Source organism: Rhinolophus sinicus, chromosome 3 (genome assembly GCF_057876585.1).
Source record: "Rhinolophus sinicus isolate RSI-liver-muscle chromosome 3, RSI-T2T, whole genome shotgun sequence".
Lineage (NCBI taxonomy): Eukaryota > Metazoa > Chordata > Mammalia > Chiroptera > Rhinolophidae > Rhinolophus > Rhinolophus sinicus.
This window is the reverse complement of record NC_142503.1, coordinates 144,281,282-144,308,126: the sequence shown is the minus strand read 5'-3', so window position 1 is coordinate 144,308,126 and position 26,845 is coordinate 144,281,282. Positions and strand designations below refer to the sequence as shown.

The following is a 26,845-nucleotide window of genomic DNA, read 5'->3' as shown; positions in this document are numbered from 1 at the left end:
GAGTAATCTTGGTTGTAGGTCCTTAGTTTTCATCACTTTAAATATTTCATGTAAATTCCTTCTGGCCTGCTAAGTTTCTGTTGAGAAATCAGTTGACAGTCTTATGGGAGCTCGCTTGTAGGTAACTAACTGCTTTTCTCTTGCTTTTAAGATTCTCTCTTTGTCTTTAAACTTTGGCATTTTAATAATGACGTGTCTTGTTGTGGACCTCTTTGGGTTCATCTTCTTTGGGACTCTCTGCACTTCTTGCGCTTGTATGTCTATTTCTTTCACCTGGTCAGCGGAGTTTTCCATTATTATTTAAATAGCTAAAAAACCCATTTAAATATCTATGGGAACTCTAAAATTTTAGAGCTGAAAGAAATCCTAGTAATCACCTGGTTTAATCTTCCTATAAAGACTAGAGGCTGAGAAAAATTAAATGATTTGCAACATTCATAATACAAACTACAGGCACATCAGGAACCAGAACTCTGGCTTACTGATTCCTAGTTCCCGTGTCAAATTTGTTCATTACACCAGCTGAGTAATTATTTAAATGATATTAGAGGCATTGTTTTGTCTTTGTTATATAAAATACACATATTAATTATAGAAATTCTTCACTTACTTTGAAGTCACTTGCCAAACCACTTCAATTATAGGGAGTATCACCAAAAACTATGCTAAAAGGCTTTTAAAGCACAAAAATAGAAGTCCTAAAAACTTACATCCTAAACTCATTAATTCTATGCTTTTTGGAAACCTTACTCAGTTCATTTATTCAGACATTAGCTCTATTCAGTTACCTAATCCTTCTTAGCTTTTATTTCTTCATTTTTAAAAGAAAAATAATAACGCCTTCTCCATTTGATTATGTTGAAGATTATGTATCATATGTAAATTACTTAGTTTTGTGCCTTACACAAAGAAGAGTTTCATAAATGTCAGGTGTTATTACTAGCTTCTGCAAGAGAACAGGAATGGACCTTTCCTAAAAGGCCCAGAACCAAGTGAGGGACTATCGCTAATTCATAGCCAGCTATCATCCTGTCCAAAAGGTAGTAATCTTTGCTCCCATAAGCCAGAAGTAGAAGTAACTTCTAGCCTCAAAATTACTCATCCTGGTACTCCGCAAAACAAATAACTGCTCATAGAAGAAGAAAGGATCCAGGTCTACCCTGATCCTTACACTACCCTTTCTCTTGTTTCCTGAAGTAGCGCTTGAATATTTGCCAACTATCCTCCTCCCTAAATATATACACACATTCATAAACCTAAAAATACTTCAGACATACTCTGTGACCTCATGTTGCTATGGCAGTATACCATATATTACCTCAGGAACAAACTGTCTGCATAATGCATAAGCTATATATGTTATTGATTTAACCATGACTAAGGCTATATTCTTGTTACAGTAATATTACAGGGAATTTATATATTGGTCATGGTTTAAATTAGTTAAGTCATAGAGCATAAAACTTATGAAAAGTTAATAATATTTTGTAAAATTATAGCTGTGTTTTTTATTTTCTAAGCCATTCTTCCAAACATACCTTTTGAATTATTTCCAAAAACCTTTCCCTCATATTACTTTTTCAGAATGTGTTATTCTCCACATGGTTATAATGGAGCAAATAATGCCTTGGAGTGCCAGAGCAATGGGGGGATTCCGTCCTGGGTTTGCTTCTAGTGACCTTGAGCAAGACACAGAGCATGCGATCTACTGCATCTGAGCTAAACTATCATACTGCCCTCTTCCTCTGACTCAGACTTTTCTATTGTTTAAATTCTTATTATTTTGTTACAAATACAAGCCATTACTTTTCCCTCAACACTATAATATGTCATATAGTGTAGCTTCTAAGTGAGGCATAAGCACTTTCCCCATCACCCCACTGCTTATTAGCACTGGTTTAATGTAATCTTTGGGGTCAGACAACTTGAATTTGAATCCTGGCCTTACCAACGACTGCTTCTATGACCTTGGGTACATCTGTTAACCGTTTTGTATCTGTATTTCCTCATCTGTAACAAGAAGATAATACCTACCTCATGATACCGTGTTTCCCCGAAAGTAAGATGTAGCCAGACAATCAGCTCTAATGCGTCTTCTGGAGCAAAAATTAACATAAGACCTGGTCTTATTTTACTATAAGACCAGGTATAATATAATAAAATATAATATAATACCTGATATTATATTAATTTTTGCTCCAAAAGACGCATTAGAGTTGATCGCCTGGCTAGGTCTTGTTTGGGGGGATACACGGTAGTTGTGTTGAGGATTAAATTAATTGTACCCTGTGAAGCACTTAGCAGAATTCTTGGCACATAATAAAGGCTCTATAAATATTATCTCCTATTATTATTACCTTTGTTAGAAGTCAGTGTGTTTTTTATTCATTTGGTCATCCAGCCATTCAATTAATGTTTAGTAAATACATATAAATCATTCTGCGAAAAATGGGCTATTATAGAAAAAGTGCTGCACTTTCATTGACTGTAGTAACTCTGACAATCTAGATGAAAATACAAATTAGGATGTTTTACGAAGTTTTAGATCTTAAACCCCCAAGTCCCATTTTAACATTTAAAAACCTTTTTTATTACTATCTTTTTAGTCTAGAGATTTTTCTAAAAGGAAGAATAGGGAAACATTTTTTCAAACATTTTAATGTTTCCAGAATAATTAAAAGTAACTTATTCAAGAATTTTTATAAGCCAGAGTGATTCTGATATTAGTTCTATATCAGAGTGATTTGAATATGCTAAGATCTTAAAGACCAATTGATCTTTTAAGTTATCTAATATCCCTAGATTCAGGCACATGTACATATCTAACCATAACGTTTAAAATTGAACTTTGTATTGAGCCATTTTTAAGTTCATCATTTATAATTCCTTTCTTCTTGTGTTCAAACTCCCCATGACTTATTTCTGCATTTATATTTATTTATTTTCCTCCCCTGAGCAGTCAAAGAGGAGTAATATTTTCTTTGTTCTCTTTTTATCTCTAGCATTTGGTCCAGTGCCTGACAATAAGTAGTTAATAAATATTTATGGAATTCATCCATTCAGCCCCTCAACAAATATTTACTGAGCACCTACAACGTTCTAGGCACCTTTCTAGGTACTGGGTATATAACAGTGAACAAAACACCTCCTCCTTCTAGTTGGGGAAACAGTTTACATACAAGATAGATAAAAATAGTATATTGTATGTTAGAGAGTAATACATGCTAAGAGGAAAAATAAAGGAAAAGCGAGGATAGAAAGTGTATGTGTTGGGGAGAGGGGACAGGGAAATTCTCAGTGACAAGGTGACATTTCAATAAAGACTAGGAATAAGTGAGGGAGTCAGCCATCCAAATATCTCAGGAAGCAAATATTTGGGGCACAGAAACAGATAGTGCAAATGATGCAAGAGCTTTCCTGACTTTGTCCTAGGAGCAGCAAGGAGGACCATGTGAATGGAGCAGCATGAGCAAATAGTATTGAGAGTTGATGGTAAGGAGGGCAGATTTTCTGGGGCTTGTTAGATCATTGTAAAAATCGTAGATTTTACTCTGAATAAAACTAGGGAGACATTGGAGAGGTTTGAGCACATAGTGACATGATCTGATTCGTATTTTGAAAGGCTCTCTCTGATTCTGTATTAAGAGTAGACTTCAAAGTAGACTTCAAATGGCGGAAGCAGGGAAAGCAGGTAAGAAGACTATTGCAGTAATCTAGCAACAGATGCTAGTACTTGGACGAAGGGAGCAGCAGTGGAGGTGGCAAGCAGTGGTCAGGTGGGGATGTGCTTTGGAGATGAGACTATAAGATTTATTAACAGATCAAATGTAGAATGTGAAAGAAAGAGATAAGCCAAGGATGATTTCAGAGGTTAGGGCCCAATTAACAGGAAGACTGGCATTGTCATTATCATTTTCAAACAGCACTGGAGGGAAAACCCTCAGTTCTGTTTTGGACATGTTAAGCTTGAGATACCTAATAGCCAGCCAGGTAGAGATGAATTCATGAGTCTGGAGTTCAGGGGAGAGATCTAGGCTAGAGACATAAATATGGTGGTCATTAGACATCAGTCTAGATGAAAACATCAAGAGATGAGTGTAGACAGAAAAGAGATGTATTTCTTCTCTAAGTATATGAAAGTATTTTATTAGTCATGTCAATCTGTTGTTCATATGCAGAAAAAGAGAAACATGAGGAAAAGGGCTTAAATTAAAGCAGGGGTAATTTCCCTAAATATGAGAAAGTGTTCCAACTGTTAGGCTGATACGTTATTGGAATGGATTGCAAGTGATTCCATTCTTGGAGAATTTCAAAAAAAGGTTTGACAGTTATGTCTTGGATTTCTTAGACTACTGGTGGTTGGAGGAGCTTTTCTTGTCCTATTAGAGTGTGACTGAAAGAGTAAAATGAGAGCCACATATGTAAAAAGCAACATAGTTTATTACAATTAAATAATTCTTATAAATATATACATATAGGTTCCTGTTTATTAGAAAATTAGCATCAAAGAATATTTGGAACACTAAAAAAAGTAAACAGAATCACCAGAAGATATCACTGATATAATCCACTCCAAGCAAATACACCACTGATGATGACTATTTATTTTAAATATAGCGAACAGTACACCAATGCATTTGCTTCCAAGATATGCTTAATTACAAGTAAACATGTATGTATTTTCATTAACTTTTATATAGATCACACACAAAATGCTAATATTAACCATGTACTACCATATTTTGCTGTGTATAATGCGCTCCCATGTAAAATGAGCACCCACATTTTTGGCCCAAACTTTCAAATTCAGGGAAAAAAATCTCTTGTTTTAATATTTTATTCAAATATTTATTTGTTTACATTTAGGTACTTGTTTTTTGTATTATAAAGGGGTTTTAGCATTTGTTTTTTTAACATATTATGGTACAAGAAATTTTATGTACCGGTAACAAATTTATAATATTTACGCATCATAGAAGGCCAAGAACTCTTCGTTGTTACAAGTTTGTTCTAAGTTCAACAAAACTGATGATCATATTCCAGGGTATTATTTGGCATACGGATATCATTATTGATTTCTAAAATTATACTTTTAACTCGTAAGCTTAAAAAAAAGAATTAAAAACATTTATATAGATACAGAATTAGTACTACCCATGTATAATGCATGTCCTTATTTTTCCCTCACAAATTTCAGCAAAAAAAGTGTGCATTATACATGGCAAAATAAGGTAAATTCTATTTTTAAAAAATTAGTTTCAAAGAAAGATATAAATCTGGCTATGGTGGGGGGGTCTTCATTTAACAATAGGCATAATTTATTTTATTTGCATACTTAGCACATTTCCTTTTTTCCTTATTTTAAAACTACAACGAATCCATAACTGCAAATTTTTATATCTGTAAAATTGATTGTGATTTTGTGTTTTAGTACAATTAAAACTTTTTAAAAAGTGAATAATTCTTCCTGCAGACAAATGTTGAGTTTGAATTCGAACTCAAAATATATATAAGGATATGATTTCTTGAGCAGTTATGCTTTATTCCTTAGATTCAATCTTAGGATATCCCAAAGAAATTTTTCTATTACTTATAAGTACCAATTACTACAATGAATAAAATTATATTTAAAAAACTTTTTGAATGTGAAACCCCAAAACCAAAATTTGATCACATGAAGACTGAGAGACTCTTGTTTTAGCATGATTTCTTTGCTAGCTGCTATATTTTCGCTTTGACGTTTTTTAAAAGTTTATTTTTCAATTGATATACAATATTATATTAGTTTCAGGTATACAACATAGTGATTAGACATTAATTTATGAAGTTATTGCCCCAATAATTCTAGTACCCTTCAGACACCATTCATTGTTATTATAATATTATTGGCTATGCTGTAATTTAAATCCCTGTGACCATTTTATAACTGGTAATTTGTACTTTTTAATCCCTTTCACCTTTTTCTGCCATCCCCTCAACCCCCACCCATCTAGTGACCATCAGTTTGTTCCCTGTATGAGTCTTTTTCCATTTTGTTTATTTGTTTATTTTGTTTTGTTTTTTAGATTCCACATGTAAGTAAAATCATATGGTATTGTTCTTTCTCTGTCTGACTTATTCACTTAGCATAATATCCTCTAGGTCCATCCATATTGTTACAAATGGCAAGATCTCATTCTTTCTGTGGCTGAGTAATATTCCATTGTTTACCCGTTTGTCTATCAATGAACTCTTAGGTTGCTTCCGTATCTTGGCTAATGTTAATAGCACTGCAGTGATCATAGGGGTGCATATATCTTTTCAAATTAGTGTTTGGATTTCTTCAGATAAATACCCAGAAGTGGAACTGCTAGGTCCTAAGATAGTTCTATTTTTAATTACTACAAGGATAAGTTTGTGAAAACTTGCCCTGAAACTACTACTTATATCAGAGTAGGAAATCACAGGCTTGCATATCTGACCTTTAGAATGATTTCATTCAGTGATCAGGGTAATGTTAGTTGAGTCACAGTCCATTTATTCAGGAAGATGAGTCTCCATGCCCTCTAACTTTGGTGGGTACTGGGTTATACCTGTCAGATCTCTGTGGACTTCAGAACTTCTGAGCATCTAATCTCTCTGCCTTTTATCTCTCCTCCTTTCTTGATGTATCTGTGTATTCCTTTCCTTTCTCTTTAGTGTTCACTGTCCCTACTTCTTCCCTGCTTGGGTCTTTCTCTATTTACTTCCTCACATTCTTCTTTTGTCTCTCCCTTTGACCCTCTTTTTGCTCTCCTATCTTCTCTTTTCATAACATGAAGTTAAAATACATTATGAATCATTTTGTCCATTTACTAACTCTGTGTTACCGCTCTCCTTGCACCATGTCCTCCTGCTAGCCAGGCCAGGACTCACCGTGCTTCACAACTGCCCTATTGCATTTGTCCTCTGCCTGGAAAGCTCTTCATCCTCTTGTGAAACCTTCCAACCAATCCCCCTTTTGTTCAAACGCACTTTTTCCAGGAAACTTTCCTTTCCTAATTCTTTTACTCTGTCCCCTTCATCTCTTTAGGTGGACCTAGAAGCATTCCCTTTTATTTTCCTGGCCTCTCCCTTGTTCGTATGAAACTGGTTATTATCTCCTATAGAAACGCATTAAAGGCAAAAGTATATTATTTATCTTCATAGCCTGTATTACACAATGTCACCTTTTACATTAAAGGTACTCCATAAATGTTGAGTTAAATTGCATTCTTAATTTAAATCCTAATGAACTAAATCAAATTGCCTTTTACCTCCATGAGACATTTAGTTAAAATTTTCCATGTTTAGTGGCTCCTAACTTTAAAAGTATTCCCCTTTTTATCAGAAGTCTTCTCCAGTGAAATTCTTGTCAGCCTACTCCCAACTGTAATATACTAATGACTTCATCTTTACTTTTTAAATAGCAAATAAGATGAATTAACAAAACATTGTTATTTAGCAATATACTATAGTTTTAATGTACACGAAAATTAAAATTGAAAATAACATCTTTATTTCAGTAAGTGAAAAATTCATTTATTTATGTAAAATTATAATGGTGCTAGGAAATCTACATTACATGATTATATTCTCCTAGACTTTAGGACCAACAGTTTGAAGTGTTATTTTTCTTTACATTTATTATATCAACTCTTCTCCAACTCCCTTTTCACCATCTCCCCTTTCTTTACCCCTTACTTCCCACCTCAGCTATTACATTACTGCTTTGCATAGAGTACTCACTAATTACCTTATTCTATGTCCTTAATAATTTCCTAACCTGATAGCATAGTTATTGAAGCATTCAACAGGAAAAAAAAAAACTCAATTATAACTTGTTGCTATTTATTCCAAGCAATTCAAATACCCTACCATTTGTTTTTCTTCTTTTTAAAATAATACCCTGTTTTGGCTTCTACATGACACCTGTGTCTCTACTCAGTTCTTGCCATCCGCCAGTTATGAGCTGCCCACACCACTCAACAGGTTTGATAGGAAAAACAGATTGGAAATGGCAGATAGGGAAGCACTGCTAGAAACTGTGAGGGCAGAAATAGTTTCTCTCCTGAGCCCTGCTCTATTATATCCCCAACAACTAGCACAGTTCCTGGCAGTTAAGTGCTTAAAAATATTTGTCAAGTGCATGAATAAATATATGGGATCAGTACTTGTGTTTATGTTATAGATGAACAACTATAATCTATATGCTGATCTCTTTGTTTCTAATGTATAAACACTCGGTTTTCATTATAAGCACTTTGGAGCAATATTCTCCCCTCTCTGATGACTCTTTTACATATTAAAAAATACCCACTTTTTAACTGTTGGTGGGAGGACAAATGGGAAAATGATCCTAATAATAAGAGTATATTAATAGAAGGAAATCTGCAAAGTTTTTGCTTTTACAAACCACAGTAACAATGCATATTGCATACAGTGGATGTAACTAAAATAATACTGAATTAAAAACCAGAAGACTTCAATTGTAGTCCAAACAAACACGGCCACTTGTTCATGATGTGGTTTTGAAATGTTACCTTCCTTCTTTGGGTCTCAGGTCCCTCATCAATAAGATGAGCATGATGGCTAAATCAGTGCTTGTTATACTTTTTTTTTTTTTGGAAACACAGGTGCTTTTGAAAATTATGACAGCTTTGAATCTGCTCCCCAATATTTTGTGTGCATTTTTTCCTTCCCAACTTCCCTGAGAACCAAATGCAAACTCCATGTCAAGATCTCTGGACTAGATGCTCTCAAGGCTCCAGCCCTGAGTCTTCGGAATGGAGTTGGCTTTGTCTCATACAACCATCAGTGTGCTTTCAAGCAAATCATGTCACTTCTTTCTCAGTGCTACAAAGTGGGTATTAACACACTAAAAATTTTCCTCTCTGAGTTTACAGTAAGAGAAGAGAGCAACACGCCTCCTAAGGAGAACTTAAGCCAGATTCACAGTTTCTATAAGCAGAGTTCTCTGTTCTTCAGGCTATTTTCACAAACTTACCACTCTGTTTCTCCTCAATTGTTGCTTTAACTTAATCTTTATGTATACTTTGATTCCCAAGGTGACTAGAAGTTCTTCAGATGCCAAAACCACGTGTAGTAGCGCACCTTTGGTTTGGCCTCTAATGATCACCCTCGTGAAGCTCCCTTCCACGTTTTCCTAGAGTAAGTCTGTATGACCAGCAAAATAAGGCAGAAGTCAAGGTACATTACACTGCAGATTCCATGCTGGAAGTGCACTCCTGCTCCCTCTCTCTCTCCTACCCTCTCTCCCTCTCTCATGCTCCGTCTAGGGGAGCCCAGTTACCATGTCATGAGGACACTGAGGAAGACTATGGAGATTCCCACCTGGTAAAGAGGAAGCCTCTGGCTGATAGCCTGCTAAGAACTGATACCTACCAACTACCATGTGAGAGAGCTTGGAAGCAGATCCTTCAGCCCTAGTTGAGTCTTAAGAAGACTGCAACCTTGATCCTGAGCTAAAACTGCTCAGCTCAGCTGCTCCCAGATTCCTGACCCTCTGACACTGTGAGATAATCAATGTTGTGCAATAGATAGCTAATACATATTCTTGTTCTCTCTCTCTCTCTCTCTCTCTCTCTCTCTCTCTCTCTCTCTCTCATGCTTAACTTTGTAATTGAAATCTATTCAAGCAGTCTGCTCTGACTGCTTTCATTTTATATTAAAAAAAAAGAAACTGAGGCCCAGATAGTTAAGTACTTGTCCAAGGTCATTCAATTAATTACTGGAAGAAAAATAATCAAAACCCAGGTCCCCTAATACTTAATATGGTATTATTTCCATGTCCCCATGCTGCCTCTCGCTTTCTAATCAATTCAATCTACTCCTAAGTGGTAAATATGTATTAATGTTTATACTAAAAGAGCACTATTGGTATGCTAAACCAAGACTGATAAATTATAAATGAATTGTTTAAAACTACTTGTTCTGCTTTTCTTTTATCTAATTGACAATCTAGTCCATTCCTAAACCCCTATAGAGAAGAGTGGGTAGAGTAAAGTAATGGATATTAATTAACATGAGCTAATTTTGCTACTTGTGGGTGTTCTGGTAAGAAACTTTGGTAAGAAAAGGGGTTACTTTTTTTAAATAAGTGTTTAGGTTACTAGCAGATATTAACCATCAGGCCATTTTTGTGAGTAATATAACTATTTTTGATTAGTTATTGCTTCTGCATTCTTCTTCAATAGTTTTTTATTACCTATGGGATGAAGTACATGTTCCCTAAAATAGAAAACAACTTTCCAATAAATGAGACTTCACTGCAGTCTCATCTCTCCCTCGTTCCTACCTTGAACTTGATACTAATTCCCATACATACCTACTGACACATCACTCAGTTCCCATACATCACTACTGACACATCCTGAATACTAATTCCCATACATACCTACTGACACATCACTCAGTTTTTCTGCATGTACTATTTTCCAGGAAGAAATGTACAATTTTCTTCTGACTCCCTTCCCCGTTCCCTACCCCCTTTGTAGCCTGGCTCACTCCCACTAGCTCTTTAAGATATAGTTCAAACATAATGCCCTTTAACAGTCTCTCCCTTGTTCTGAGATCTGTCCTTCACTATGGTCCCCTAACTTTCTGAACATATCTCATCACATATTTACCACATTCTATCAAAACTGAGTCTTTGGTCTTGGTCTCCCAAGTAGGCTGAAATTTTCAAACAGTGGGCTTTACCATATTTATCTACGTATCCACGGTACATAGCACACAATATATGCTCAATCAGTATTGCAATAAATAGTATTCTAGTTGCTGGAAAGAGCCACTGAAACTTTCCGAATACAAACATTCTAGGATATTTTTAAAATAATGAAATAACCTAAGGTCAGTCAGGTTGCACAGAATGCATGTGGCTATTTTTCTGAACAACACTGAGAAACAGAGATATAATATGATTCACAGAATCACTCCCAAAAATATTCCTTAAAAATATAGAATTCCAGATGCACTGTCTTTGCACTAACTCATCATTTTTATTCTCTTTCTTTTGCCTCTTTCTTTTAATTGGGCAATGAAGATTAGAAATAAATTGCGAACATGGCATGCATGGACAAAAGAAAGAACTAATTTTCCAGGAAACTGTTTTTTTGTTTTTGTTTTAATATATTGGGGTGACAATTGTTAGTAAAATTACATAGACTTCAGGTGTACAATTCTGTATTACATCATCTATAAACCCCATTGTGTGTTCACCACCCAGAGTCAGTTCTCCTTCCATCACCATGTATTTGATCCCCCTTACCCTCATCTCCCACCCCCCACCCCCTTACCCTCTGGTAACCACTAAACTATTGTCTGTGTCTATGAGTTTCTGTTTCTCATTTGAAACTATGTTTTTTAACCTATCCTTCAGAAGTGCTTGTTAGAACAAACTCTCTGCTGTTTCTTTTATTTATTTTTGTGTGTGTCCTATTTGGATTTAGTGGCCGTTAGAGAGGACAACTATCTGGCTGTACTCCTAAAATGACTGATTCTTTGCAATTAAATTGTGTATATGTATATATTCTATAATAATTTAGGACATTGACTAATGAACAGAAGTATAAATGTTTTAAATAAATATCAGAAGTGTGTTTAAAACACAACCAAATTAAATTTTTCAGCATCTGTAGCAATTTGTAAGCAAAATAAAGTTTCTATGCCAACTCAGGGGAAGACAGATGGCAATGTTGTGTACAAGGAAAGCTGGAGTACAGTTTTTATTTAGTAATAGGAAGATAATGCCAAGTACTCATTAGGTCATGTTACAGAGAAGAAAATTTCAGCTGTTTATAGTTATTCAAATGCAAATTAATATGTGATATTTTAATAATACCGGTGACAGTATAGCAATACATGTGGTGATAACTTTGAAATTCAGCCGTCTTAGTTTCACATCCCAACTCTGACTATAGAACCTAGAGCAAGTTACTTAACTCTGTGAGTCAAAGTTGCCCCATCTGCCAAATGAACTTAACTTTGCCAACCCTAGAAGTGTTCTGTGAAGATTAAATTAGATAACACATATAAAGTGTTTCCAGTGCCAGGTACACAGTAAACACTCAGCACGTTCACCTCTTGTAGTAATTGTTCTTGTTATCTTCAAATATTATCAATGGCCTGTGTTTTCATTGTGGGTAAAATGTTACTTAAAAATACCTCACTGCTTCTCCTTCAAAGTCTCTTAGTAACTTGTGTTGGCTGTAAGGAAACTGGAAGGTTTAAAGCAGTATTCTGAACATGCTTTTTAATATATAACCATGTTAATCACACAGTGAATTCAATAGGCCTACTATTCAATATCTATTCTTTGTAAGTTAACTGACCAAATGCTTGACTACTGAGCGTCCTGGTTAAACAGTGGAAACAGGTGATCCGACTCTAATGGTAGTAAAAGTTGTCTTAGCTTAAAGAATGTGGCAGATAACCTCCATAATTTTGTTTTTAAGGCTAAACATATGCCTCAATACCACTGTTTCACTTTTTAGAAACTATTATGGGTGGGGAGGAATCCTTCATAAGGTTAATGTAGCTTTGACAGTGATTATTTGTGAAGAGTTGACTTATGCAGTTTACAATTATGATCAAAGATTGAAAAGGCATTAAAAAGAGAAAAATAGGCAGTTATCTAGAAAAGCAATATTATTTCAACTTAATTTATGTTTATTATAATGTAAAATATGCCTTCAAAAAGTTACTCTTGAAAGGAAATAGGCATTTTTAGTAAACATAGCAACCAGACAAAGTCTAAAAATTAATAAAAGTCAAATGTTTTTCTCATATTTTTAATAGAAGGAAAAGATTTACTTTTGTGAGCTTAACACTGATACCTGGAAAAATATTAAATCACTTTCCATTTCCCAACCTTTTACTACTCTCTTACTATCTATCCATCACCTACAGACAGTATTTGCTCTGAAGGTAATGCATTTGTTCTCTCTCTCATCCTGCTCATCCCTCAAGTCATTTTTCTTCCAGAAAAGCCTTCCCTGTCCTCCTCCTCGATCTGAGATAGGCAACGCCCTAATGGGTGCTAAACATTCCTCCTCTGACTTGTAGCTCACCCTCCACCTCCAAGTACACTGTTATTTCTCTAAAAAACATGGACTGCGGACTTACTCTTTCATACTTATTATTTACTACTTACTACTGTAGCTTCAGTCTGGCATAGGGAAGTATCAATGACTTTACTGAATTAATACATGACTAAAAAACGTCATCCACTTTTCAAAGTTTGGTATCAGATCTTCATTTTTCAAGCAAACAGGGAGGAAACCATCTGCTACCTACAGGTGAACTCCCCATGATGACTGCCCCAGTCTGAACCAGACTAACCAGGCCTGTGGTCAGAAGTACAGTTAGAGACACCATTAAGACGCCAAAAGACTATACGAGGATGAGGCCACTGCCACTAAAACAAATTGAGAGCATATTCACCAGCTTTCCACTTCTCCCCAGCTCTCTCTCCCTATACTCATGTCCTCTCCTCTCTTCAACACTGGTCTCCCACTCCAGGATGAGTCTTATAAGTTCTACTAAGAAGTAGGCAGGTCCTTACCCAAAATTTATCAACCCGCTGCTTGTTTTTACTAGTATAGCTCATTTAATTCTTAAAGATTTTCCTTCTCTGTCTCTTTTTAATGCATATATTCCTCAAACCAATACCAACTATGAATTTTTTTCTGCATATAGTTTTTGATGTACAGAAATTAGTTGACAGTCAGATAAGAATAAGAATGGGTGTCGAGAAGGGCCCTTTCCAGGACTTGACCTCACCATGCTCTGTCAGTCACTCTTCCAGGATCACCAGTGATACCCCTGCTTGCTTAGATCATTGGCCTCTACAATAAAACTTATCCACTAGTCTCTTGAAATTACCTAGAAAACACTAAGTCAAATGGATTCTAGAGGCCAAGACTTTATTTAATGATACAGAATAGGAGAGAAGTGAGGTGTACTTATTCCTCTTTTATTTCAGCAAGGCTTTCAATTCTGGTCCACGTTAAATTTGCATAATAATTTAAGTAATCTCTTTCTTACCTATAACTAAATTAGATGTGTAAAAATTTAAGGGAGAAATGTATTGAGTGATTGCCAATCCTTCTCCCTTCTTCCACCTCTTGCATTGGGCTAAGTACTGCTTCCTCTACCACAGGGGGACAGAAGGAAGAGTTAAGATATGATGCTAATCTTTTCAGAACTGATATTCTAGTGGCACTACCAAATGCGAACAGAAAGAACCATAATAAGACAAGGCAAATGTGTTGTGTGTGGCTAGAAAAGCAATTCCATTTTAAATCTCCAGTAAGTGACTTCTTCAAAGGATATTGAAATTAATTATTAAATTTGCAGTTCTCCCTTCACATTATACTAAATTTCATATTTCTAAATAGTTTTTGGCTAGTAAATGAAAGTTGTTCTTTATTGATATGATTGAAATAACTTCAACTTTTGCTCAAACTACTTTTTCGAAAAAAACATATTATGTGCCTGTTTTCAAGTACATAAGATAAGAATTTTTCAATCATGTTGGAATCCTAAAACATTTTAGGTTATTGCATGCGAAATAACCATATTGCATGGTCGGTTTCTAGGTTTCCCAAATAATAGGTATTGGGCATGATTTCAGATTAGGAGAATGATTCTATAAAGTTGCTCAGAACTCAGAAAGAGCTTCAAACTAGGCTTTAATCTCATTGCAAATCTCTGGATTTCAGCACATCATCCATATCCAAAATACTACCTTAATATCCAAAATCATATGCAAACTCCTGACTTTGACACAAATTCTTAAACCAAGGTCATTCATAAAATATTGATTCAGGTCAATTTTATAGCCTTCTTATTTGGAACAAACAACTAAATAGAAGATTGGTTTAGTTCTTCACTACACAATAGATAGATCCAGTAGCTTTCAAGTTGCAATTTAATGACATTTAAATGTTGTACCCAAATCAGGGGTGAGAGTGGAGAGGGTAAGGGGATTGTGGGATTGTGTGTGCTCTCTTGTCAACTAAGTTTGGGAAACCATATACAGAGGGTGCCAAAAAATGTATACACCTTTTAAGAAAGGAAAACTATTAAAATTGTAATAATATATACCGATAACAGAAGATGAATACAAGTCACGTTTCTGCAGTTACAAGAGGTGAGCAAAGTGGTTACCATCAGTGTCCAGACACTTCTGATTACGGCAAACTACTGCTTGAGCAACGCTGACCAAAGTGTCTACTTGTATACATTTTTTTGGCACCCCCAGTATATAGTCTGCTCCTAGAATTCTGCAACTCATATTAGTGTAATATAGACTTAGAGAATTTCTGCTGTGAAAAACTTGTTCAACTTTATTTAACCTACTATTTCTCAATTGGTTAGCCACAGAAGCCGTGCTGCAGGAAACACCATTAATATGTCGAGGGACACTAGTATTCTAAGAAACAAAGTTTGGAATTGCTGCCTTTAAAATAAAAAAACTGCAGGCTGAGTTGATTCCGAATTTGATCTCAAATCATTTTCTCAACATTGATCTACAATTATAGCTAAAGTTCAAATAGGCAGATAAATGGAAAGTATTATAATAGTTTTCAATGGAACATGATAAATCTGGTATTTAAGTATGTTGAAATATGCTTCATTTTTCTTGTCTTAAATCATAAAAATAAACTCAGTTTCAGAATTTTCCTGATAAATAAGCAAAGATGATTACAGTTTTAGGCACAAATTCAACTAGTAGATCCAAGCCTCCTATTTGAGTAACATCTGCAATACTCTTGTCATCGTTTCAACCCCTCTGTAAACTATTTTGTTTTGTTTGTTTTGTTTTGACCTCAGAAATCCTCCCCTACTATCTTATCAATTTATTGTATTCCATTGTTCTTATTTTTTAAGTTCATTTAAAAAGTTAGTACAGCTATATCTTATGAGAATCCTTTGTATTTAAATTCACGCTAAACTTAAAGTGCAAAATCCATTAATTTTTATATGAAGTTCTTTTTCCTTTCCTCTCTCACCTTTTTCTTTCCTGTTCACAGGCAGATATTTTATCCCTATTTGTTCTTAGCAGGACACTAGGTCAGGGCTCTATCAAGTACTGCTGTCCACTCCAGCAGAGGTGATTATAGTCTTCTGCAGGGAAGCTGCCTGGAGCAGCTGGAGATCCTGTAGAGTCTGTTCTCTCCAATATTCATCCAACTTTTTCCTTCTGATAATGATGTTTTCTGCCTAAAAGACAAGTTTTACCTGGATGTGGATATTGGATAATTCTCTTCTCTCCTTCCCCACCCCAATCCCTTTGTCTTTATCTGTTACTACACAAACCCATTCAAACCTAACTAAGTAACTTGAATGATGTTTGTTAGTGGATTTGGTGTGGCTTCTCTACTTAATCAGGTACAGATAAAATCTCAAGTGCAGATAGGAATCTTGGTAAAGTTCAATGTTCAGAGACTCTTTAATGCAGCTTTCAGAACCATGTGAAAGGCAGAGAATCTTCGTTTTCCAACCTATTTTTTCATATAGAAAGATTGGATGTGAACTAGGACATATGCTAAGTGAAATAAGCGAGACACAGAGGTACAGATACTACATACCTACCACTTATAGGAGGAATCTAAAATCGTCAAACTCATAGAAGCAGACAATAAAATGTGTTTGCTAGGGGCTGGGGGGAGGAGGAAACAGGGAGGTATTAATCAAAGTGTACTAAGTTTCAGTGATGCCAGATGAATTAGTCCAAGATATCTACTGTACAGTATAGTATCTATAGTTTACAATACTGTATTGTATACTTAAATGTTTGTGAAGAGGATAAATCTTATGTTAAGTGTTCTTATCACAATAATAATAATAATTATTATTATTATTATAAATAAAAAGGGCAGGAGGAAACTTGTGGAAGTGATGGATATGTTCATGGAATAAATTGTGGTTATGTTTTCACAGATGCATACTTATCTCCCAATTCATCAAGTTGTATACTTTAAATAAGTACAACTTTTTGTTTGTCAGTCATACTTGATAAAATGTCTTTTTATAAAATGAAAGATTAAATATGGTATAGGAAAGGGAGGAATTCATATGGAAGCCCACTTCATTTAATGAGTTTTTCTTTTCTCCTTATTACTTAGTTTTCTCCTTATTACTTACATATATACAATTCCTGCCTTATCTTCTATGTGCCGTATGTGAAATTAAACATATAGAAAAGACCTGTATTTCAATAGTGATGTAAAAGCAGTTACTGTGCTATGCAAAGTTATTTGATACAGCAGAAGATAGCGAGGATCCTTAGAAAAGAAAGCTTTACCTTGATCCCAAACTTACAAAGAGAAGCAACCTCTAGCTTCATATCCTTTTCACTGATCTGATCAGACCCGCTAGGCTTGTGGTTTCTTACCCCCTGGGTTGTCTAGACTGGAGGTTGTCCCTTTGAGTCACTGCCTTTGAACTCTGTGGGGTGGCCCTAGGAGGTGAGAACCTCCCTGAATTTGGGGGCATCTGTGTTCATGGTTGTAAACGGCTCATTTAAGTGCCAAGTAAGCTGGCACTGACATCAGCCTATGCCCCAGGTCCCCTGCTGCAGCACCACTGGGAAGAGTCAGGAGATATTCCGACCTGCCTGTCATTGTGAGACTGTGACGCAAGACCTATTCTTCCCTGCAACAAACTCACTCACCAAAGAAGCCTTCTTATGTAGCAGCTTTAGGGCTGTCATCACACGTATGTCCAGGCCAGTTCACCAAATTTTGGAACCACTAAGATTTGTCAGAGAGGTCAAATGGACCCAGAAGAACTTCCTCAATGCGTAAGTCAGAGATTCATTCCTGATAAGTCTGTTTCAAAAGCCTGCAGGATACAAGTTAACTCTGGAACCCTCTAAAGGTTCCGAAACATTCCTGTAATACCTGAGAGGATTCAGGCTGAATTAGAACCTTTGGTCCCATTAATTAGTGGTTTTCAACTGTACCTGCCCAGTAAAATCACTAGAGAGCTTTAGCAAGCACTTATGCCTCGGTCCTCCCTACCTTCTGGAGATTCTGACTGAACTGAGCTGTGCTTTCCCAAGTAATCTAATGTGATCCCTTTAGTCCAGTGTTTCTCAGCTTTGGTGGCATGTCAGAATTATCTAGGGAGCCTGTAAAATTCCTGATGTCCAGGCTGCACCCCAAATCAATTTAATGAGAATCTTTGTGGGTGGGACCTGGCATTAGTTTTTTGTGTTTTTTTTAAGTTCCCCAGCTGGTTACAATATTTACCCAAGGCTGAGAGCTAGAAAAACCTAGAAAAGGAAAACCTTCCATATATCTAAAAGCTGGCTTCTTGCCTTCTCTCCAATTTACTTGGGTTTCTGATTGCTCTAACACTGTAGACTGAAGAGTTGTAATACAGCTGAGTCACAAGGGAAAATATATGTTCAGGTGCTCTGGGTTATAAAGAAATGAAAGTGATAGTTCAGATGAGGATTTACAAAATAAGTAAGAGATGTACCTGTGGCAACAAATTAAGTTATTAGCGCTTCATAAATGCCAGGCACTTTTATTAGCACCCCAAAAAGAGGAAACCCATAAAATGAAAAATAATCTTTAATATTAGACTTCTTAAAGAATAGTGAATATTTTCAAATCTGCTCTGCAGCATCTTATCCATCGTCCATAAGTTAAATCCTTGACAGTTTACTTAAGGGAATGCTGGTCATCAGTTCCACAGGATTCCATCTTGTCCATAATGCTAGGATTTTGGTTCAACTCCATAGATATGTTTCTCATCATCTATTTTTGAAAGGTGGCGTTATCCTTGCTTTCTTGTTTTTTACTTTGATAATATGAATTATTGTTCCTTTAGATAACTTGTTAAGAACTGTCTGGAGCATAAGCAAGTTTACCATCTCCATATTTATGTATATTTGCTAGCTACTTGCAGAGATTGTTGTTAAATAGGAGTTTATCCAAAGAATTGTTGACAATTGTGTCGCTGAGGATTTTATAGCCAAAGTCAAATCCAACAACACTGTTTATTTGCTTTTTTCCAATTGTTAGGCCATATCCCATCACAGTCTAACAATCCAAAAAAGAATATTGCCAAATCACTGGCCCAGTTTTCAGAAAGGCTAATCCTTTTCTTTCTATGGAATTTAGAATGCTTAACTATAACAAGTGAGGCGTACTTTTTCTTGAACTGATGGTTTATGACAATTAAGGATTCCTCCTTAAAAAGAATGAGTGATATTAACCATTGTTAAGAAGAGCAAACTTTTTTAGTAATTGGATACCAACAGCAAGAAACTCATCCTGAGGGACTGAGTTCCCCGTTCCACATCTGTCTCTCAGGGCGTTTGTCTGTTGCCCAGTGCACTGCTGCTGTCTCTCACTCAGCACCTCAATTCCCAGCTTAAACAGCAGTGTTATTTCTGTCAGGTGTGGAGTGATTGCTTCTGTCTGCTGATGGCTGCCTGGTCCAATGACTATCTAAATTCACCCTCTGGCCTTGTCCCCAATGGGAGAGTTCTGACAACAGAAGTGGAAGTATTGGCTATCCATTGCCAGTCCTTTTATGATGTGATTAATCCTCTCCTTCTGCAGAGAACATGATATTTCATTTTGGAGGGACATTTTATGCTTTTAATACCCTTATTATTAGTTCAGGTTAGGTTCTAGTTTCATCACTTAGAAACCTACTGTAAGGCTAAATGTGGAGCCACCAGAGAGAACAAGTTCAGATGAGAGGCTTTCTTGCCTCCTGGATAACCATAGTACGCAGTCTCAGGACCAGTTCTCCTCAAACAGCCCCTGTCCTCTGAAGAGTCAGATATGTGGTCCAGCATATCGTGGCATGAATGGACTCCTACATTTACACAGTTTGGGTCTAGCTTATATGTCTACTAATATCAGTCTTAATTCTGTTGGGTTCCTTGATACACATTTTCTTCAATTTACTCATTCTAACATAAATTTAAAATATTTCACAAGACGACACTATAATTAAGATAAGACTGAAGTGACACCTTCGTAACCCAAAATAGCTTAAGAAATTTTTTTAATTCCCTGAGATAAGAGATACAAGCTATCATATCCACCTCCCTACCACCCCCTTTCTCTTTCTCCACACCTTCTGTCTACTACCCCAGCCCAATACCTTCTGGAAACAGAATTTCACACCCAGATTTTCCACCTCTCCTACTCACTCCAGTGTATTATCTTAGGAATACCTTATAAACTACATTCTAACGAGAAGAAGCTATGCTGATGCTGGTGAAGTAAGCGCCCTTCAAGAGTCATTAAGATGCTCAGGTCCCTTTCCTTTCATTCAATGCAAAGCCATGAGAATGCACTTATCGTAACTCAGAGAACAATTATGCTTCACATAGCTGACATCTAACTTTTCATGCAAAATGTTATCATCTAAGAAATTTAAATCTATGCTATCTTAAAAGACCTCCAAAGACGGGTGTTTACCATAACAACCTGTTAATAAATTTAAGGGATCAGAATATTGAAAATGAAATTCAGAGTTTGACTCTGATCTTTATCACTTTCTGAACTCTGCTGCATTTTATTCTAGTAGACAATCTAATTACTTTTTAACTCATTCTCATGAAAATTGGAAGGAAACGTCTTTTGTTCATTTGCTCATATATTCAATTAATGACTGTGGAACGTAAACAATCTTCATAGTTGTGATTTCAAGTTTCTCATCTTTGACTTTTTAAACAAATGCTGTTGAGCCTTTTCTTTGTACTTGGATTTCTTTGTATCCAGATACAGTAGCTTCAACTTCACATAAGTCAATTTGCATGTTTTATGTATGGGGTATTCACTCCTAAGATTAGTAAGTCTGCCCCTTAAATAATAGGAAATACCAACCATTGTCATCCCAATAAATTTCAACTAAAAAATAATCATAATAGGAAATAACTATCAGAATTGTCTTCTAATAAGTTATTCTCCATATATTTTTCAATAAAGTTTTTCCTACTCTGTTTTAGGATTTCCTATAGACAACAGTAAATTAGCATCTTTTTAACTATGGAGAAGCCTGATTGGCTCCATCTTCAATAAGGATAGCGGCACAGCTTGATAACAGTTTTAGGGCTTACTTTAAGGATCCCAATGTAAGTTTCCCTTTCCAGGAGAATTTACCAGATCAAGAAATATATATATATATATATATATATATATATATATATATATATATATATATATTCACACACACATATGGCTTATAGAAGTGAAGGTTATTTATATAATATATATCATGTATTTCAGTACTTTGGTATTGTGACATTTTAATTTATAATGATATAGAGTATCTTTTTTTCTTTCTTTCTCCCTTTCTTTTTCTCTCCTTTCTTTCTTTCTTCCTTTCTTTTTTCTTCCTTTATTTCTTACTGTAGAATTAGTGTTAGAGGAGAGACGGCTTACCAAATTGGCTTTATGATTACTCAAGGTTAGTGCTAAATTGTATTTCAAACTACAAAATAACTTTAGCATTTCGTGTATATTTCAAATGCTTGTGTTTAATGGTTTAAGAAATTTTAACGCAACTTACATATGTGAATGCATTCCTACTATAAATATTTTGATTCCAAATAATTATGCATATTATTCATTTTTACTGGATTTTACATCTTATTTTTCACTTTTTAATTATTTGACAAAAGCAGTCAAAAGGAATTAGTCAGTATATAGAATAATTCTACAGTGTTTAGGTTTGATAACCTTATGACTACAATTTGAAATTAGTTCTGACAGCTCGTCTAATCATTGAAATAATATTCACTTTCATCTCATTCAATGTGTATGATAATTATATAATGACTACTTATATTTTTTCACATTTATGTTATATATTCTGTGGTTTAGAATAGAATAGACTGTAAGACCTAGAAGGTATATTGGAAACCATCGGTACATATCCCACAACCTACAGATGAAAAAATTAAGAATCAGAAAAAGTAAGAAATGGTTCCATAGTCATTCACAGACAGGGATTGGACCTATGTGTCATAATTTCCACCTGAGCTGTGTCTTCCCCACCAGGTTCCATTATCGAGGATAAATTTCAATAACTTCTAAATCAATTGATTATAAGCCAAATTCTGTTGCTCACATAATAGTGGCTAACCACAAAACTTTCCTCCAAATAGTTATTTCCCTAGCTAAACTTTAGTATAATTAGAACAATATTCTAAGACTAACATGATAACTTTATTAATATCTGTAATTATAAACCACAACTGTTAACAATCCATTAAAATGGCCTTAACATTCTATATCAATTATAGTTAAAATGATTTCACTTTCGTATTGGAAACACAATTCCCCAAATTCCTGTTTATTGGTTCATTAGTTAAGAAGCCTAAAAACCATTCATTAAACAAACGACAAAAGTTTTAAGTATTCACTGCAAGCCTGGCACTGTTTTAGGCAAACACCATCATCCCCATAAATTCTTTTCCAATTGACTTTAACACATAATGTTATAAGATAATATAATAATAACATCGTTCAAGTGCTAGTAATACAAACAAAATTTATTTTCCCTCAGGGATTTTAAAAATTTTAATGTATATGTTGAGATACATATTTTACTCCATTAAATTTCATACTATTGAAATTGGTTACTAATCATAACTGCTCAATTATAAATCCAACTCTGATATTTCAACATGAAAAGAATAACTGATTCTTGAGGAAAATGTAAGGCTTACTAATTGAAAATCATGTAATTAACATCTCTTCCAACTCACTTTTATTTCTTCTTTCACATTTACATTTCTCTTAAGGTAACAGAACTATGGCATAGAAGAGCTAGACAAAGAAAATGTTAGGAGGAACCTGTTTTTTTGTCTAGGTAAATAATTAAGCAATCCAATGCAGGCTCATTATGAACAGATGAGGACCACAGATTCCATTCTGTTTTATAATGATACACAATTGCACAAGTCACAGATTAAGTATTTCACATCACAGAAATATTCTTTCAAAGGAAATCAAATTATTTAAAAAAAATAAATTCTCTATGCCTCAAACTAATAAGTCGTTTTTGGTGAGCATTTATTGAGTACTCTATTAAAGTTCCTCATGAGTTTTGCTAGCAGAATATAAATCATATTTCAGGGTAAATAATATCATTTACATTTTGCTTAATTTATGAGCATTTTGAGATTAGGACATGGAGAGTATATTTTCAAATTGGCTTGGTTTACCAGCTCCAACTATAATATTAGTAAATTTGCCCTGTTCCAAGAGATTTTTTTTAGGAACAAAGTTCAAATACCCAATTTAGAGAAATTAGAAGATATTGATTTTTTTTTTCAAAAAATAAGAAATGAAACTAAGAAAGCATGTGACTTGAAAATTGAACTTTTCACAGATTGTTAAGATTCATAAGCAGTTCTGTAAATAAAAGATGTTACTTACTGTAATTGTTCTTCATCTCTTGGGTCCCTTTGACTTTGCCTCGTTTATCAATTCTCAGATACCACTGTGTTCGACAGAAGAGTCTTCTCACTCTTATATCCCCTCCTTCCATGTAATCATAACTTCTTGTGTGTCGCTCGGGGCTGGAACAGTTCACATTGGTAGCCATTTGCTCTGGAGTCATGTCATTGCAAGCTAAAGATATAGTGCCCACGAGACAGATAATGTGAAAGCATGAACTGTAGAGCAAAGTTGGCAGGATCCATGTCAGTATCCATTTGCGCATTATAGTGTAGTGCTCCGGGTTTTCATGAATAACATAATGAAAATTAAATCTTGAGTTGATTGTTGCCCCTAGGTCATTGACCTCTTCCTATCTGTGAATTGTAGATTGATTTAAGAAAGAGTAGTTGCTCTTTCCAAATTGTTAGCCTTATCCTTTTAGTTCCTGACAACAATACAGGATTCCTCCTTTTAGAACTCTGTTGGTATATCCTTATAAAAACAGGTTGGAGTAAGCTCAGTTGCTGCGACGCTGTTTGCTACTTGACTTCTGTTTGCAATGAGAGATTAAGAATGGGGAGGGGAGGAGAGAGGAAGATGAAAAATTGTATGTATAAATTTCATTATGTAAATAGTATTGTAGCATGCAGTGTAGTTTATACTGTGAAGGTACATGTAAAACAGGTTTCACAGGATGTCAATGTCTTTACCACTCTATATATAGATTTATAAAAGTTACACATTGGTAGAGATAAATCAGAATATGATTGTACCATTCATTCTAGTTGTTATTTGATACAAAACATCCTGCAATTAGAGCTATTGGCTTAAATTAAGTTTTGGAATTACTATTAACAAAGTAAAAATGCTTTCCCTGGATTTCTTTATTATATGCTTTCACATTCGTGGTTAATCAATTATTTTCTCCTCAACTGCCCACATTTCTGAAGTTAAATGTCAGGATTGTTCTGGAGAACCTCGACCTTATCTTTATGTAAGTTGTACAGCATAATTACTGTAGATAATTACATGGCTCAAAAAGTCTGGTAACTTTACTTTTCCCCTCAGTACTAAAATCAGAGAAAGAGGTAAACTACTAGAAAACATTCAGCATTATTTTTAAAGACAAATAACAGTAACTTACTTGTTCTGTTGATAACAGCTGGACACACAAGAATCCCATGTCTGTCGTCTGCCTTGTGCAACTTGAGCCTCTCTACTGTAGCTACAAACTATTTCTCAGCTGAGAAATTCTCCAGCAGAATCATAATTGTTTCCATAAATCAACAGGCAAGAGGATTTCTCTCTGTGTATGAGTGCGTATATGCTTGTGTGTATGTGTGTGGAGCCTTTTATTCAGGGCTTTTCGATAAATACCTTTGCTGACCTCATTGGAAGCAATTAAAACTTAACCAGTGAGCTGTTAGTTGAATACAACAGCGAGAATAAAGGAAGCCTGTATAGTATTCATTCAATGGTCATGAGAGGGAGCTATGAACATGGTTTATGCTTAAATCTACAAGTGGGTATCTACTTTGTTGAAACAGCTCTCTGATTCTGAAGCAGTTACAAGGGGAAAGGAAATTTTTCAGACCATCTTAACAGCATAGCAGTTGTATATAAGTTGAAAAATATTACTTTGAACAATTACATAAAAGGGATTTTTAATAGTTAGAAAATCTTTTCCATAGCTTTATGATACAAGCATTTCCATTATTGCTTCTTTGTGCTCAGAATGTTAGAATAAAACTACTAACATGTATTAACTCACATCTTAGTATCCTAAAGCAATATATAGTTAAATCAAGAGTATATCTCTTCATACAGAGATATTTCACCATTGCATATGCGTTTATGTCTTATATTCCTAGATGGAAAGTGAGAAGATCTAGGTTCTTATTTGAGTTGGGCCACTAATTACCAGTCTGACCTTGAGCAAGTCACTTGACATTCCTGAGTCTCAGCTGCTACATTTGTAAAATTTGTGTTTTAGTCTAAATGATTATATGGTGCCTTGTAGTTTTAAAATTCTGTGACTTGTGACTTGTACTAACTACTGATATAAGGAAGAGGATACAAAAATTAAAAATAAAGAAAATGGTTTTTCACTGGTTATCAATATGTGTCTTTTGCCTGAATAGGAACATTGGCACAATAAATAAATATTAATTTGGGGATGGACTTATAAGAACTATAGTTAATATAAATAAGAGAAAGCTCTTTTACTTTCCAACATGCATTCTTCTCCCCTTTACTTCTTGTTCTAGCATACATATAGTAGTGTTCTAGTGTTTTATTATATATTTGTTGCAGAATAATTGCATTGTTGATCTAAATCAGTATTTAGGAATATGTATTAAAATTATCTTTCCCATGATAATACCCCCAACACACACACACACACACACACACACACACACACCCCACTTAAAATGCACTACTTTGCCACCAGGTGGTGCATGTAGACCAAATAGGAAAAGGAAATTAAATCCTTTCATTTGGGTTATAGTTTATGTGATTTCCCTTTCTGTCTATGTTTTTGGGGAACAGAATCAAGAGCACAGACTAGTTGAAGTGTACCTAGGTACTCTATAAGTACCAGATATTGAAATATTTAAGTTTATTAGGGCAAAGGAGGTTGGGTTCTTTTATAATTGCATCTGTTGAAAACTAGAAGTCTGCAAAATATTCTATCATGTATTTCTCTAAAAGGAAGAAGAGAAGGAAAGAAAGTATGATGCTACTGTATTCTGAGTCATACCCCCATTATTTTTGTAGACAGCAGTAATGAGCAGGATCAGAACTCCCAGGACTTGGAAATTCCCTCTAACTAAATGAAAATTATTAACCATCAGTTCATGTGTAAAGATATTCAAGAGCTACTAAATCCTTCTGTTCCATATTGACCCTACAGTTTTTAAATTAAGAAACTAACAGTTTAAAAGCCAAAATTTTCTAAGTAAATGCTCATGGTTTAAGTAAAAGAAATGGATAGTTTGTTCTTAAAGAGTGCTTGGTGTCTCCTTAAAATCTGCAAGATAGGGTTAATTATAAAATTGGAAACTAAGTATGAAATTGTGATCTATGCACTTTAAGTTCATCAGATGCCATTGCACTCTGTGATTTGAAAATGTGATCTCAGTAATATTAATGAATGGATTAATCTCAACAAGGGAGCGATATTTAAATCCTTTGATTATCTGTTTCCTTAATGAAGACTAATCAATTCAAGATGGGCCCACAATCTGTTTCACTAGCACCACAGCTGTAATGGAGAACTTCACTTACGACCTTATTATATTTATACTCAAGAGGGATTCTCTAGAAACCAAGATATGTTAACCACAGAAATACTTTGAAAAAGTATCTCTTTTGTTGTTTCCAGATTGAGGTAACTTCAT

The 26,845-nt window shown here is 34.9% G+C and overlaps 3 protein-coding genes across 3 annotated transcripts in view; 1 reads left to right on the top strand and 2 right to left on the bottom strand.

Annotated features, from left to right (window-relative positions):
- DTWD1 (DTW motif tRNA-uridine aminocarboxypropyltransferase 1) overlaps positions 1-23,577 on the bottom strand; it is a 137,584-nt gene extending 114,007 nt beyond the window's left edge. Inside the window, exon 1 of the mRNA XM_088797198.1 lies at positions 23,442-23,577. The gene's annotated coding sequence lies outside the window, so the exon portion shown is untranslated. The remainder of the gene's footprint in view (positions 1-23,441) is intronic.
- The window catches only part of FGF7 (fibroblast growth factor 7), a 65,017-nt gene extending 40,140 nt beyond the window's left edge, over positions 1-24,877 (bottom strand). Inside the window, exons 1-2 of the mRNA XM_019730677.3 lie at positions 24,589-24,877; positions 23,442-23,994 (exon numbers count right to left, since the gene is read on the bottom strand). Of these exons, the coding sequence (XP_019586236.1) occupies positions 23,442-23,727 (286 nt within the window). The 5' untranslated portion in view covers positions 23,728-23,994; positions 24,589-24,877. The remainder of the gene's footprint in view (positions 1-23,441; positions 23,995-24,588) is intronic.
- FAM227B (family with sequence similarity 227 member B) overlaps positions 1-26,845 on the top strand; it is a 178,791-nt gene that overhangs the window by 91,516 nt on the left and 60,430 nt on the right. The window lies entirely within an intron of this gene.